Source organism: Malaclemys terrapin, chromosome 19 (assembly GCF_027887155.1).
Source record: "Malaclemys terrapin pileata isolate rMalTer1 chromosome 19, rMalTer1.hap1, whole genome shotgun sequence".
In the NCBI taxonomy this organism is placed as follows: Eukaryota; Metazoa; Chordata; order Testudines; family Emydidae; genus Malaclemys; species Malaclemys terrapin.
The window spans coordinates 21,819,945-21,836,108 of NC_071523.1; the positions used below are offsets into that span (position 1 = coordinate 21,819,945).

General features: G+C 57.1%; 1 protein-coding gene across 5 annotated transcripts; it reads left to right on the forward strand.

The window, feature by feature from the left end:
- Nucleotides 1-5: 5 nt before the first annotated feature.
- TAS1R1 (taste 1 receptor member 1) lies at nt 6-11,326 on the forward strand. 5 transcript variants are annotated; one of them, XM_054009522.1, is made up of 8 exons: nt 35-60; nt 2,331-2,381; nt 3,331-3,449; nt 4,529-4,835; nt 5,369-6,163; nt 6,887-7,099; nt 7,698-7,818; nt 9,367-11,326. In XM_054009522.1, the coding sequence occupies exons 3-8, from the start codon at nt 3,334-3,336 to the stop codon at nt 10,287-10,289; spliced, it is 2,475 nt and encodes an 824-aa protein (XP_053865497.1). In that variant the 5' UTR covers nt 35-60; nt 2,331-2,381; nt 3,331-3,333; the 3' UTR covers nt 10,290-11,326. The 5 variants fall into 5 exon arrangements, with proteins under 5 accessions (XP_053865494.1, XP_053865497.1, XP_053865495.1 ...); XM_054009519.1 differs by having other exon boundaries at nt 6-60; nt 2,331-3,449; XM_054009520.1 differs by lacking the exon at nt 35-60 and having other exon boundaries at nt 2,161-2,537.
- The last annotated feature ends 4,838 nt before the right edge of the window (nt 11,327-16,164 follow it).

Genomic DNA, 16,164 nt, shown 5'->3' on the forward strand with positions numbered 1-16,164 from the left:
CTCCGGCTAACGCGGGGCCTCGGGCCCACTGCAGGGCGGGCCACGCAGCGACCCGGCGGGGTCCGTGACACGGGGCCCGCAACCCCCCCTCGCCCCCCCCGTGGGGTCCGTGACACGGGGCCCGCAACCCCCCCACGCCCCCCCCCGTGGGGTCCGTGACACGGGGCCCGCAACCCCCCCTCGCCCCCCCCCGTGGGGTCCGTGACACGGGGCCCGCAACCCCCCCTCGCCCCCCCCGTGGGGTCCGTGACACGGGGCCCGCAACCCCCCCTGTGCCCCCCCCGTGGGGTCCGTGACACGGGGCCCGCAACCCCCCCTCGCCCCCCCCCGTGGGGTCCGTGACACGGGGCCCGCAACCCCCCCTCGCCCCCCCCCGTGGGGTCCGTGACACGGGGCCCGCAACCCCCCCTCGCCCCCCCCGTGGGGTCCGTGACACGGGGCCCACAACCCCCCTGCCCCCCCCGGCGGGGTCCGTGACACGGGGCCCGCAACCCCCCCTGTGCCCCCCCCGTGGGGCCCGCAACCCCCCCTGTGCCCCCCCCGTGGGGTCCGTGACACGGGGCCCGCAACCCCCCCTGCCCCCCCCGTGGGGTCCGTGACACGGGGCCCGCAACCCCCCCTCGCCCCCCCCGTGGGGCCCGCAACCCCCCCTGTGCCCCCCCCGTGGGGTCCGTGACACGGGGCCTGCAACCCCCCCTCGCCCCCCCCCCGTGGGGTCCGTGACACGGGGCCCGCAACCCCCCCTGTGCCCCCCCCGTGGGGTCCGTGACACGGGGCCCGCAACCCCCCCTGCCCCCCCCGTGGGGTCCGTGACACGGGGCCCGCAACCCCCCCTCGCCCCCCCGTGGGGTCCGTGACACGGGGCCCGCAACCCCCCCTCGCCCCCCCCGTGGGGCCCGCAACCCCCCCTGTGCCCCCCCCGTGGGGTCCGTGACACGGGGCCCGCAACCCCCCCTGCCCCCCCCGTGGGGCCCGCAACCCCCCCTGCCCCCCCCGTGGGGTCCGTGACACGGGGCCCGCAACCCCCCCCTCGCCCCCCCCCGTGGGGTCCGTGACACGGGGCCCGCAACCCCCCCTCGCCCCCCCCCCGTGGGGTCCGTGACACGGGGCCCGCAACCCCCCTGTCCCCCCCCGTGGGGTCCGTGACACGGGGCCCGCAACCCCCCCTGTGCCCCCCCCGTGGGGTCCGTGACACGGGGCCCGCAACCCCCCCTGTGCCCCCCCCGTGGGGTCCGTGACACGGGGCCCGCAACCCCCCCTGTGCCCCCCCCGTGGGGTCCGTGACACGGGGCCCGCAACCCCCCCTGTGCCCCCCCCCGTGGGGTCCGTGACACGGGGCCCGCAACCCCCCCTGTGCCCCCCCCGTGGGGTCCGTGACACGGGGCCCGCAACCCCCCCTGTGCCCCCCCCGTGGGGTCCGTGACACGGGGCCCGCAACCCCCCCTGTGCCCCCCCCGTGGGGTCCGTGACACGGGGCCCGCAACCCCCCCTCGCCCCCCCCGTGGGGTCCGTGACACGGGGCCCGCAACCCCCCCTGTGCCCCCCCCGTGGGGTCCGTGACACGGGGCCCGCAACCCCCCCTCGCCCCCCCCCGTGGGGTCCGTGACACGGGGCCCGCAACCCCCCTGCCCCCCCCGTGGGGTCCGTGACACGGGGCCCGCAACCCCCCTGCCCCCCCCCGTGGGGTCCGTGACACGGGGCCCGCAACCCCCCCTCGCCCCCCCCGTGGGGTCCGTGACACGGGGCCCGCAACCCCCCCTCGCCCCCCCCCGTGGGGCCCGCAACCCCCCCCTGTGCCCCCCCCGTGGGGTCCGTGACACGGGGCCCGCAACCCCCCCTGCCCCCCCCGTGGGGTCCGTGACACGGGGCCCGCAACCCCCCCTCGCCCCCCCCCGTGGGGTCCGTGACACGGGGCCCGCAACCCCCCCTCGCCCCCCCCCCGTGGGGTCCGTGACACGGGGCCCGCAACCCCCCCTCGCCCCCCCCCGTGGGGTCTGTGACACGGGGCCCGCAACCCCCCCTCGCCCCCCCCCCGTGGGGTCTGTGACACGGGGCCCGCAACCCCCCCTCGCCCCCCCCCCCCGTGGGGTCCGTGACACGGGGCCTGCAACCTCCCCCCTCCCCCCCCCCCGTGGGGTCCGTGACATAGCAGCCACAGAACTGAGGTTGGGAAGGAGAGCCGTCTCTCCCCGGCAGCTGGAGCTGGGGAAAGTTGCCTCTTTTTCTGGCTGCCCCAACCCTGCATGTCCCAACTTCCCCCACCCCCTCTCCCACCTACCCCCAATTTCCCCCAAGGCCACTACCTCACCTTACATGTGCGTCTTCTCCAGGGTCCAGGCACCTAATTAGTGGAGCCATGCCTGCGGGATTCCACTAATTAGGTGGGTGGCCCTTCATTTTCTTGTGTGCGGCCACCCAGGCTTGCACCTTAGAGGGAACTATCCGCGGACCACCTGAATGGAACTTGCGCACCACAGTTTGAGAATCTCTCATCTAAAGTATACACATACCATATAGAGGAGGACACACTTATGATGGTAATTTATCTTTTATTACCTTTGTGAGCCTCGCTGAAGAAGTAGTTTATTAGCAGAGATTCTGATATACATCACACACTGGCTTTCTTCTCTTCTCCCTCCCTATTACATGTAGAACATAGTGCAACGTATATAGTAGTTATAGCAAAACACTTCTAAATGCCCATAACAAAAGCCCCACACAGCCTGCTCTACTTCCTAAAACACTCCAATACCTGTGACCCTTGTTGAATGAAACTATAAAATAACTAACAGAGTGTCCTGTGGCACCTTTAAGACTAACAGATGTGTTGGAGCATAAGCTTTCGTGGGTGAATACCCACTTCGTCAGACACGTACATATAAAATAACTGTTCGGTTTAAAGTGAGAGGGAGGTGGGAGAGAACCACCCTAGAGAGAGTATCCTGCATGAAGATCATGACCTAGTTAATTCATGCCATTTCCACTGACCATAGGGTCTGGGCTCACGTGCAGAATATCACAATAGATAAATCCCTGGTTGGTTTGTTGTTTTTACCTCAAAGCAAAACTTCCTCCCTTCCTGGGAAAGTGTGAAGTCCTAGTTCCTGGGTACATGTTGTATCTGTGGCATTTGCATAGGCTGTCTATGTAAATAGTCCAAGGTACTTCAGGGTCTGAGAGTCTAGCATTGTCTGAGAGGCAGTAAGTGTCCATTATATGCTTCCCAGCCCCTTCTCCAGAGAGCTCTGTACCAACAGCATGATGCTTTCTCCTCCATTCATTTTATATTTGTATCTCTTGGCTCCATGTTACTGGGCTTTCATATGCCAGAACATGGAGCCTTCTTCTGAATTCAGCATGGACGGGGATTACACGATTGCAGGATTTTTCCGACTGCATAGCTACTCAACAACAGTGAAATCTAGACCAGAAGTTGACATATGTGACAGGTAAGTGAGAGGGGTAGGGCTTGGGGCTGCAACAAATACTATGTGTCAGTACCTAGATACTAGAGTCAGTGCGGCCACGCAGGGGGTAGGCTGTAATTACTGCTTAACATTCTGTCCAGTATTATCTCACTGCTTCCTTGTGCTCGCGGTCTGTCTGCTAGATCCAGCTGGTGCCTCTCATCTTATCCTTAGATTTTAAAGTGTTGGAGCAGGGCCCATTCTGTGTTTGTACAGCAGCTAGTACAGTGGGGCTCTGCAACCCAATACAAACAATAACAATAATAATACAGTGACCAGAGCTTTAGAAACGCTGTTAGCCTAGATTAGACAGACACAAAGAAGGAAATCATATTTAGTAGGAATAGAAACAGGAGGGGAAACAAGCAAGAAAAAGAAGTAGAACAACAAGTAGGAAAGCAGATATGGGACAAAAAGACCCACGGCAAATAGACAAGAAGCTGCAACAGAGACGACGCATGGTGGGCTGGGAGTTGGGGCATGCAGGGCTCACCTCTCATTAATAAAATGGCAATAGTCCAAAATATCACAGCTTAGTTGGTGTGACTGCGGCCATTACAGAAGAAAATCTCTGCTAAAGCCAAGATCCACTCTGTGCCATCAGAGATCTGGGGAGATGCAGGTGGTTTCTCCTCCCCTTGTGCCACCTGAGCAGGAGAAAGGGAGCAGAGCAGGGCAGTGAATCTGCCCCATAGGATAGTGCATAAGGGGTTGCTGATTAGGAGAGGGGCAATGGGGATTTGAACTAATAGGTAAGATCTGATGCGTGTTGTGCAAAAATAAATAGCGGCAACCTCAGTGTAACCGTACAAAAAGAAAGATATTTGTGCTGCTGGTTTCCTCATGAATCCCCCATGAGCCATAGTACACGTAGCAGAGGGGGCACAGACAGGTGAAGTGATTTGTCTCAGGTCACCCAGTGTGTCAGCATTAGAACTCCAGGCTGCCTGGCTCTTGGACCACGTTGTGTTATGCCAGGTGTTGCCCAGGTGCATCTCCAAGATTCAGCAAAGCCTTCACATCTCTCTCTTGCCTCTGCAATAACACCTATATTTCTGCAGCGCGGCCTCTGTAAACAGCCATGGCTACCACCTGTTCCAAGCCATGAGATTCGCCATCGAGAAGATAAACAACTCCAGCAGCCTCCTCCCCAATGTCACTTTGGGCTACGAGATCTACAACACATGCTCAGAATCTGCCAACATGTACGCAACACTGAGTATCCTTGCCCAGAGCAGGCAGCACCACGTGGAAGTGCTCAGCAACTTCACACACTACCAGCCCAAGGCTGTGGCTTTGATAGGGCCAGACAGCAGCCAATTTACCCTCACCACCGCAGCTATCCTGAGCATTCTCCTTATGCCAGAGGTAATCAGTAGCTTGTCTGGAGCAATGCCAAATATATTGGAAGCAGTATGGTCTGTGGCAGGGTCAAACACAGGAGCTGATTGGGGTAATCCTGATTAATCAGAAGAAGGGCAGGGAGTGGGCTTGTGGTTTGGGGTGGAGGTGGCTGGAGGATCAGTGCTCCGAGCAGGTGATGTGACCCCTATGGTCCTTTGCAGCACGTGGGACTCAGTCTCGGTGTGACTCCAGCAGAGGTTGGGCTCATTCCTAGCACTGAGAACGACATGCAGCCATGCTGCTTACTTGGTTGTTTTTTCAATGTGTGTTGCTGCAGCCACCACGTCCATGTGCCCTCCAAATACCAGTCCCCTCACGCCCACAAGAGTCACGGCTGATGCTGGTTCCTCCCGCCGGTATCGCTGCTCGATGCCAATCGCCCCCCTCCTCCTCGGGTAATCACTGCTCAGCACTGACCTCCACACGGTACCAGTGCCCATCCTCTCTGTGCAATTTCCCAGCTGGAGACACATCCTTTCCCTCATTCCCTTTTGCAGATTAGTTACGAAGCCTCCAACGAGATGCTGAGCCTGAAGCGTGTCTACCCCTCGTTCCTGCGCACCATCCCCAGCGACAGGCTGCAGGTCGAGGCTGTGGTGCTGCTGCTGCAGGAGTTCGGGTGGAACTGGATTGCGATGGTGGGGAGTGATGATGCCTATGGCAGGAATGGGATAAAGACCCTGCAAGAGGTGGTGGCTAAGCATGACATCTGTGCCGCCTACCAAGGAATCATCCCCACGAAGGGGGGCGCCAGCAGCCCAGAGCTGAAGAGGATGGTTAGAGTCCTTGTGGGGACCGGGGTCAATGTCACCGTCGTCTTCTCCAATGTGGACAGTGCTAAAGACTTGTTTGACATGGTGGTTCAGGAGAATGTGACGGAGAAGGTGTGGCTGGGCACTGAGGCATGGTCTCTAGCCTCAGAAGTCTGGAGCATCCCTGGCATCCACAGAATAGGCACCGTGATTGGGTTGTCAGTCGAGCAGGCAAAGCTTCCAGGATTGGAGGAATTTGAATCTGCCCATGTGAGTTCAGAGAAAATTAACGTAGCCACGTGTGCCCCTGATTTGGGTGCTGACGGGAGGGGTGGCGGGAGCAGCAGTAAGGAGAGCACCAGCCAAGGCTGCAATCAGATCTGCACAAGGTGCCACTCACTCACTTCAGCACCCCAGACGTTTGACATTTGGACCTCCTTTAACGTGTATTCGGCGGTGTTTGCTGTGGCCCACGGCCTGCACCACTTGCTGGGTTGCTGCTCGGGAACGTGCCGCAAGGACAAAGTCTATCCCTGGCAGGTGAGTGGGTCACGGGGAAAGGACCCCCTCTCTTTTGTACAGGAGCGAGAGTCTCCTTGTGTGAAGCTGCCCGGGGGCAGCCCGAGCTCAGGGCAGGTGTGACTGCTATAGTCAGAGCAGGGGGCTGGAAGTAGAAAGGAGCAGAAGTATAAGTATCCAGCAGGATGAGCAGGTGCGCACCAGCTCCAAGCTCTATCTGCAAGCTGCATGCCGTCAAAGCACCAATAAGGTTTCAAGGCTGGTGAATTGAGTCCCAGAACAGGCCAGCACTGCCCTGCCAATGGGCCTTACCCTGCTCTGGAGAGACCATCTCTAATCAGAAGAGAGGATGGATAGTAGCTGGGGGCCTCGGACACCTGGGTTCAATACCCTGCTTCCCTATAGGCACCGTGTGCCCTTGGGATGCCACTTACGGTAAAATTTTCAAAAGCCCCTAAGTGAGTTAGACGCCTCCATCTCTTGAAAGGCAATGAGACTTAGGCATTTTTGAAAAATATACTACTAGTCTCTGTGCCTCAGTTCTCCATCTGTAACATGGGCATAACAGGACTGCTCTGCCTCCGGGTGGTGGGGGAATTCATGAGAAAGAGAGAGCAGCAAAGACATGGACACTCCCACCCTGTTAAGCCTCTAATCTATCCCCGACTGGGGTCTTTGCCCAGCGGCTGAAGCTTTATGTGGGAATCTTGGATCTTTTCTGTCTGTGGCTTTTTTGTTTTCCAGCTCCTGGAAAAAATCAAGCAGGTGAATTTCACTCTGCAGAAGAGCCAGGTGCATTTTGATACCAATGGGGATCCCCTGACAGGCTACGACCTTGTCGTGTGGAAGTGGACTGGCCAGACCTGGTCTTTTGATGTATTTGGGTCTTACGTCCAAAACCCAGACAGACTGAACATTGGCCAGGATGGATTCCTCTGGCATACAAAGGATAATCAGGTACCACAGCATCTGAGCTGCATGCTGGGAAAGGAGTGGCCTCAGGAGGGTAGGGCAGTAGCACCAAACAGGGATTTTCTTAGCATTACAAACAAAAACAACCTCCCCTTATTCCTGAAACTTGACCCTGCATAAAGCTTTGTGTCCCCGGGCTTGGAGGAGCAGACTCCTCCAGGCCGGGAGGGGCCCGCCTCACCACTTCTTCTTCTGCGCTGAGTCACATTTTCTGGTCATTGTCAGGTCGGCTGCATCTCCACAGGTCTTTCCCATAGCAGGGTGAAGCTGGGGCACTCAGCATCTCAGGGTGTAGGCTCTGTAACAATCGGGGCTGGTGCTCCTGCTTGCATCTTAATTTTCAGAAAAATCTCTCTCAGGAAGAATCACCTCAGGCATGGCCTTGTGCTGCCCCCACCCGCAGTCCTGACCCCCTTTCCTGGACATTAAGGTGCCTGGAAATATACGGAACAGCCCTGTGGTGAGCAGCCTGCGCCAGTCTCAGGAACTCAGCTTTGCTCAGTCTGTGCTGTTTCCTAGCTGGCCCTAGCTGTGATGGGGGCTTGCTCTTGGCAGGCCTGACCCTTGCTGTGCTTTCATCTAGGTGCCTGTGTCAACTTGTTCAAAGGTCTGTGTAAAAGGAGAGAAGAGGATGCAGGTGGGGCTTCACCAATGCTGCTTTGACTGCGTGGCCTGCCCCACAGGAACCTTCCTGAACAGCAGTGGTCAGTAGTCATAGGGGTCACAGCCAGGGCAAGCAGGTTAATCTTGTCCTGCCATTCCTGTGTTCCTATCCCATGCACCTGGCTCCATGCTCCTCTTGTACACGCTTACTCCAGCCCTTCTCTATGGTCCTTACTTTCTCCTTCTCATCCATCCTGGCTGCAGCAGTTTCCTCTTCTCCTCCTCCCATTCCCTTTCCCCTCCTCTTGCGGAGCCTGGTGACTAGCGTTTGAGATGCAAATGGCCCAGTGCAGCTTGCTCTCTGACTTCTCCATTTGTATAGCTCTCAGAAGGGCTGCAGTGCTGTGGGTATGTAAATACCGGGTCTCCCCCCCCAGCGCCGAGTGCTGGCTCCAGTGCACTCCTGGCTGGTGCTGGGAAGCTGTGGTTTCAGATGGGTTGCTGGGAATCAGATGAACAGGTGAGCTGAAGCTGCAGCTGCCTGACTCCTCTCACTGTGAGCTTTGGGTAGGGGAAGCAGGTGTGACAGCTGCTGCCTGTCCTGGGAGGAAGATCCTGCCCACTGTTGTCTTTGTCCCGTTGGCGAGGCAGGCAGACAGACAGACAAACCCAGAAAGAATGAACAGCACCAGGTGGCAATAAATATCAGGGCGGAATTTGGTTAGTGGCAAGTCGATGGTGCTGGAAGCGATATGAAAATGCTTGGATGCTGGGGGCCAGGTGGTGCCCAGGGCTGACTGCAGGATTAGCTGATCCCCGCTGTGCCAGCCACAAATACAAACCTATGGCAAGAGGATGTCTTCGACCCCTTTACTCTCGCTCAGTAGACACCAGCAGACTCCATGTCCCACTAGAGCATGAGCTTTGGGCAACCGCCAACAGTGGAGAGCTTCAGGGGTAAGTTACTCAGTGTCGTGGCCGGGTGAATACCTCAGCATCCAACCTGCAGGTGGAGGAGAGAGCAGCTGCTGCAGACATGCCAGCCTCTGTGGGGCTGTTGCATCTGCTGGAGCCCTCATCACATGTTCCCCCACCCAGACTGGCTGCATGAGCTGTGTACTTTACCCCTACCAGGACTCCAGGTGGTCTGTAAGCCTTAGTTCACCCAGGTAAGCCAACAGAAGCTACTGCCCCTGACTAAACTAGGGGGAGCCATGCTGAGGGAGGCCACTCTGTAGCCCAGAGTTCTCCCATTCTAATTCCTTTCCATATCCTGCCACAGACACCCCAGTGGTCTCAGAGGACCATTAACGTCACCAGAATTGCACTCACTCACTCTAGGGCTGAGGCCTCTGGGTTTGTCACCTTTTATACTGTCTCACTGAACCTTGTTTGGAGGTGGTGCACATTGATCCCAGGTCATTAAAGACCCTAACGCACTTTACATAAGGGCTGGGTTGTTATCCCCAGCATCTGTGCTCCACCCCAGAGGCAGCTGCATCCCAATGGTGGGTGATCCCTGTACGCAGCTTGTTCAGTGTTTTGGGATCCTTTCAGGCATGAGGTGCTATAAGAAGGCAGATCATTATTACCATAACCAGCGTGGTGTGTGAGCAGCATCTCAGCTCCTCCATTCCCTTCCTCTGCAGACCTCTACAATTGCCAGCCCTGTGGGACAGATCAGTGGGCCCCAGTGGGGAGTGAAATCTGCTTCAATCGGACCATCGAATTCCTGTCCTGGGCTGACCCCGTCTCCTGGGCCCTGCTGACTGGCATCACCCTGCTGCTGCTGCTGCTGGCAGGAACAGCTGCCCTCTTTGTCCAGAACCTCACCACGCCAGTGGTCAAGTCGGCAGGCGGGAGAATGTGCTTCCTCATGCTGGGGGCTCTGATCTGTGCCTGCTGCAGCCTCTACTGCTACTTTGGGGAGCCCACCTGGCACACGTGCCTGCTGAGGCTGCCCGTCTTCTCCATCAGCTTCACCATTTGCCTCTCGTGCATCGCAACCCGTGCCTTCCAGATCATCTGCATCTTCAAACTGGCTTCTAAGTGGCCTGCCTTCTATAGAGCCTGGATGAGGCACAATGGACCAAACCTGTTCATCGGAGCCTGCACAGCCGGCCAGCTGGTGATGTGCCTGGTCTCGCTCAGCACCAATCCCTCAGTGCCTAGGAAGGACTACAAGACGTTTGTGACGCTGATCATCTTCCAGTGCTCGGAAGATGACGCTGTTTGGGTACTACTCTACAACATATTGCTCAGTATCTGCTGCTTTGTCATCAGCTACATGGGGAAAGACCTGCCTGAGAACTACAACGAGGCCAAGTGCATCACCTGCAGCCTGCTTATCAACTTTGTCTGCTTCATCTGCTTTCTCACCACCTATGTCTTCTACCAGGGCAAGTACCTGGTGGCCATCACCGTGCTGTCCAACCTGACCACCCTCTCTGGGGTCTTTGGAGGCTATTTCCTCCCCAAAGGCTACATCATCCTCTTCCGAGCAGAGCTCAACACCACTGAGCACTTCCAGATGTCTATCCAGAGTTACACCACGAAGAAGAGCTCGGACTGAGCCCATGGGCGGGGGAGCAGGGACACCTTGGGGTTTATATGGGGTGGGGTGGGGGGAGGAGGTCCCTCACAGCTATTGATCTCTGTGCTCTCAGCCTCCCAATATGGGGGAAGAGGGTGAGAGATGTGTGCAGGGAGCTGCAGGGGGGCTCTATTGGGAGCTGGGGATGAGATGGGGGGCGCAGAGGGGTGGAGAGAGATGAGCTCAGGCCTGTGACTACCTGCTGAGCTGTGAGGTGAGAGTAGCTGTGTGGGAATGGGGTGGGGGGGGGTAATGAGCAACATGCCCTGCAGGGGGCACATGGGAGGACGCTGGCCACATGGGGCCAGTGCTGTGGGAGGTGTCAGCAAGAACAGGATTGACAGGAGCTCCCCTGTTTCAGTTAGAACCTGGGCCCAGGGCCTTGCCTCACTCCCAGCCAGCCTGTGGGGTGAGGGACAACTCAGCCCATGCTCTTCGTCTTCCCTGCGAGTGGACGGACGGCCCTGTGACAGAGCTGTATGCAGGGGCCTGTGCAGGGCACGGAGGTGGTGACCCCATAGCCTGGGGGGGGGAGGGAGTTTAGGGGCAGAGCAGCGAGGTTAGCCCAGGGCAGTAACACTTTGCTGTCCCCTTTTGCGGCTCCCCCCACCTCCAGCCCTCCAAGGGACAGTGCTTCCCAGAGCCCCATCCACACCGGTCCTGCTGCCAACTCCAGGGCTGCACTTCATAGCAGCACAGGACTGGCTCCATGAGCTAGTGCACATCCTTAGCCTGGCTCTACGGCTCCAGCATTTCAGGAGCACTGACTCCCACTGCTATCCCCTGCCTGGCATCCTCATAGCCGTAAGATGGCAGCGCTGCATGCCCCCCGCCCAGTTCCAGCCTAAGTCGCAGATCACAGACCTGGAGACAGCAGCAGGTCCCAGGGGGGCCACATCCTCCAAGACCAGACTGCTGTAGGATATGGGGAATGGAATGGAAAAGAGGCACAAAACCAGATGGCACAAGTCATTCTACAGTACTGTGTCCTGGCTATTAAACACCTCCCCCCAAGAGACAGACCTGGGCTTCTCTTTTCTCCCTACTAAACGGATGGAACGCCCAGTGAGTGGGGCTGGGTGGGGAACGGGATCCCCATGAGCCCAGCACCTCGGAACAGGAGGCTCTTGAAGATTTGCTCGTGCCCCTGGAACTGAGTGGCTGATGGTCTCTCAGGCTGGTTACCCAAGAGACGTGAGAACAGCTGCCTGGGAGGCTCAGGCCATTGGCTTTGTCAGCTCAAGGTGGAAAGGGGGAGGCTGAGCCCCCTGGCCAGCCTAGGATAAAAATGCCCCTTTTCTCTCGGGTGCTGATGTGGGCAGAGAGCGGGGCTGGGAACAGGCTGCTGCTTCTCAGCACCAGCACCCAGGCACAGGCCCATTCACTCCCACGGCCACATGGGACACTAAGCAGAGGGAACTTACACAGGGGGCACTCCGCTCCAGTCCTCCTGCTCTTCTCCCCCTGCATCGGAAGCCATCTCACTGTGCCCTCAGCCCCTCCCTCTCGCCTTCCCCACAAAGTCCCGACATTAAGTACTATTTTTGTCAGATAATTTTTACTGTTAAACTGCCATTAAATATAACACAGGAGAAAAAAAACGAATGTCTCTCCAGAACAGCAGCAACAGCACCCAAACGGCCACCAACAGTCAATCAAACTTAACTGAAAACTCACGCACTGCTGCATTACAGCCCATAGTTAGCCCTGCTCCTGTCCCTGAGGACTTACAAGAGCCTTTGCCAACACTGGCAGGGTGACTGGCTGCAAGCTGCGATTCCCAGGGCCTGCTGGATTTGCCCAGGGAGGCTGAACGCAGAGCTTTGCTCCTCTCTCGGGGGGAGTCACTCAATTGTCAATTTCAGCTGAGAGCATCCAGGGGAATAACATTTGCCGCTACCTGTACGAGGTTCCCTTCCGGCCAAGTAGGCCAGCAATGACCAAGGGGACAGAGCTGTTCTGCCTGGAGCAGTTTATAGCCTGTCCCTCAATGACAAGGGGCTCTTTCTGCCAGGGCCTCCGAAGCCCCTCTGCTTTCCCTGTGGCTCTGGGACAGGCTCCCACCCAGCAGCCTGCACTCAGCAGTTTGCTATTTGTTGCTCATGCTCCACGAGTGATGCAAACTGCAGTGCCTCCTGCAAACTCCAGGCCTAGCCTCCCCTGTGCTGGGAAAGAGCTTCCCTGTAGATGGGCAGGAAGCCAACTGAGCTTTCTGAATGAGATATGCAGGCTCTTTGTCTTCCCTGGATACCCAGAACACACTAGGCACCTCCTTGCTCCAAAGAGCTCCTATTCTCAGCTCAGTGACACAATAAGGTCATCACCAAGGTGTATCGTGGGAGGGAGTCTGGGGAGAGGAAGGACGATGATGCCAATAACACAGTCATGCTGGGATGCAGAAAGGTGTGCACACAGCTGGAACAGGCTACTGAGGGAATTTGTACTCAAATACCACAAGCTCACCCCCCCCATTGCACACCCCCCCCCCCACTGCTCACTCACAGAGGCCAGTAGGCTACAGGGTGTCTCTCTGGATTCACTGCCAGGGAATTTTTCAGGTAACAGTTTTACTCTTCAGTATAAAACCTAGGCCAAACAGCAAAAACCACCAAGCCCCCACCCCCAGTTCTGGCCACCATGGGCTCCAGCTCCCAGAGGCTTTTCCCCTTGGATCTCTTAGCACGTAGAGGAAACAACACACTGCACTGCAGCAGGAGCCCATCTCCATCCTTCCCAACTGAGGCCAAGTCTTTTCACTACCACTTCAGTATAACTTGTCACGTTTTCACACATAAGTTACACCGATCTAAGTGCCAGCGTGGACAGCCTTATGTCGGCGGGAGAGCATCTCCCAGTGCCTCTCGCAGAGGTGGATTCATTGTGCTGACAGGAGAGCTCTCTCCCGTCGGCCTAAAGCGTCAGCAGTGGCGCAGGTGCAGCTGTGCCTATGTAGCGCTCCTAGTGTAGACTAGCCCTGAGTCACTTGGTGACTTGATAATCCTTTACTACCTTTCCAGATGGGCCTGATAATTGAACAGGGCTACTTGGCCCCAGCCCGTAAAGGGGGCCGAACACCTGTTACACAACCACAAACACGAAGCACTGTGCACACACCCATATACAAACATTGCACACACTCCTCCCACACACTATACTATGTAGAGGGGCACTCACTCGGCCCTAGGGGGTTGTGAACAGGCACTTGCCTTCCCATCTTTGTCATCCAACCACCCCCTTCAGTAGAACGACTCCCCTTCCTCTTACAGGCTCAGTGAAGTCAGACTAGTTAATACCTGAGGGAAAATTTGCAGGGAACCACTAGTGCTGGTGCTTCCCCCTTAGAGTCGGTAAGGAGCTGATAACCTAGGACACTGCTGCTGGAGAACCTGTGACACTTAGCTCCTGACCCCTATGGCCAGTGAAAATCCTGTGGCTGTTATGGGGGAGAGTGGAGAAGGAATCAGTGTGCACCCAGTTCCCATTGAGCAAGATCACACTCTGCCTCCCGAACCCTGCAACAGTTTCATTTGAGCCTGGGATTCTTTTTCACTTCCTCTCTGGAACTCTGGTGTTACACTGCTGTCTGTCTGGCTCTGCCGCCCCAGAGGTGGCTGCACTTCTGTGCAAGGTGATCTGTGTACACCCCTTGCAGGGTGTCGTGAAACTTTCTGGGCTCATATTTATAAAGGGCTTGGAAATGCTAGCGATGTGCAGTGACATCACTACCCAAGCCTACCTTCTTTACCATCGTGATCCTGTGGATTACTGTAGAGCCGAGAGACCCAGCCCAGAGCAGGGCCCCGCTGTGCAGCACACCAAGAGGCAGCCTCTGCCCCCAAAGCGCTTACACTCTAAAGAGACTAGACAGGAAGGCTGCTGGGGAGGCGGAGGCCCAGTGCTGGGTTCTTACATCACCACCACACTGCGGCGCTTCCTCCCATTTTCTGGAGCACGTTCACTGTCTTTTCCTGTGAAAAATCCTGGACTGGAAACTGGTTTATTCTGACACACACAGTCATCTGGCTTCATGGGAAGTGCCGTGCGGGTGGTAACCTCTGAACTGAGGGGAGCAGGGTGTGGCCACTTTGTTTGCACTCTGAGTGCGGTGGAGAGCTCAGCGGGATGGGATGCTGAGGGATGCAGACTCCCATACTGCTGCCAAGTGCCCCTGGTAGCCCCTTTTCCTGGAAACAGGATCTTCCCAGGGGCTTTGGGATTCCCCACAGGTGGGGGAATGTGGGGAAGCCCAGGGGGAGAGCGGTGCTGTGATCCATGGTTTCCATCCATTTCAGCAGGGTTGTTCAGGCACTGGGGAAGCGCATGTGCTGTGCTCCTCCAAGGAAATCATCCTGCATAATGCTCGTTATCCAGGGATCCCAAAGCACTATTCACTGGTACGGACATCATCATGCTCCCTCTTTGACAGATGGAGGTTGAGGGACAAAAAGGAGAGAGACAGGCCCCAGGTCAGAGTCAAATGTCAGGTTGCCCGAGGGCCAGGCCAGTGCCCTCTACACTAGACCACACTGCCTCGAGACAGGATGGCACGAATGAAAGAGCGGGGAGCACCTGCTATGTCCAGCTCGCTATTCATGTCCCAGGACACGGGCTCTTCTTGACTCTCTAGCTGGACTAGTACCTGCTCCTCTCTAAACATCATTATCACGCCGTAGGGCCCTGCAAGTGGAGAAACAGCCACACTCACTCCCTGGCACCAGATGGAGGCAGGATGGGGATCATTAGCCTCTGACAAACAGAAAGTCATTTCCATGTAAACATGAAGATGAAACTCTCCCTGCAGCGCCAGGGATGAGTTGGCGCCTGCTAGCTAACGAGCATCAGAACTGTTTACAGAGCTCTGCTCATGGCAGCGTCTGGCTGCTCTCACCAAGGCATTTGCAAGAATCCTTCTGTGGTGGTTCCTTCCATGCTGGGGTCCCCAGACTTGTGCCCTGTTGTTCAACGTGACATGAATCTGTCACACATTTTTACACTGCAGAAGGTATGGCAGCTGGATGGCTTGGGCCAAATACAGCCAGCAGGGCTCTGCACTGAGGGGCCAAGTGCAGTCTATGGTGACTCCTGGTCCCAGCATGCAATGCAGCCTTGCTGCCTGGATAGCACCTCTGGACTTGTTTCACCGTTGCCATGCACCTTGTGTCGTCATACACACCAACGCAAAGGGAACATAAAAAGCTACCATTCGAATATGGCACCATTCCACCCTTGACGCTGGTGTAACGACCACACAAGCTTCAGGTCTCCTTCTCCCTCTAGGACAGTCTTGGTGGGCTGCATTTCTATGTTAAGGATGGGGCACCTGTAACATGGTCCACTGTAGGCAAGACCTGTGTGCCAGTAACCTACCCTATTCCTATAGTGCCCACGGTGTGGGGGTTTGCTGTACTCAAACAGATAAAACATACAGCTCAAAAACAGTGATTTGAGCCAACAGAGATGATTGCACAGAAGGGTCGCCTAGCAAAGGGCCAATGCCACACAGACTGCAAATCAAGAGAGGTAGGAGCTTCCATAAATGGCCCCTTCTGGATGAACAGAGTAGGCAGTTGGTGCACAGACCCGTAATAGCGCACACAATAGCATTCCCATATGGCCATCCAGAGGGTGCACTTTAGACAGCAATGCTTCAAAGTCTGGCCCAAGCAGACGGGAGAAGTCTGACGGGAATATACACAAGAGTCAAGCGCTGGAAGGAAAGGGCTCCTGAAGGAGAACCTTGACCCTAGAAGTAAAAACCCCAAACCGAAGAGTCCTGGAGCAGGAGACTCGTGCCCCATCAGAGCTGCCCCGTGGCGATATCGCTGTCCCCTGTCACTGCTCACTTTGCTCCGCT

Excerpts from the sequence above, each read along its gene's own strand:
- TAS1R1 (XM_054009519.1), top strand. The coding sequence starts at position 3,217 with ATGCTTCCCAGCCCCTTCTCCAGAGAGCTCTGTACCAACAGCATGATG. Across the intron at positions 6,164-6,886 it reads ACAAAGTCTATCCCTGGCAG|CTCCTGGAAAAAATCAAGCA; the intron begins GTGAGTGGGTCA and ends TTTGTTTTCCAG. Across the intron at positions 7,819-9,366 it reads AACCTTCCTGAACAGCAGTG|ACCTCTACAATTGCCAGCCC; the intron begins GTCAGTAGTCAT and ends CTTCCTCTGCAG.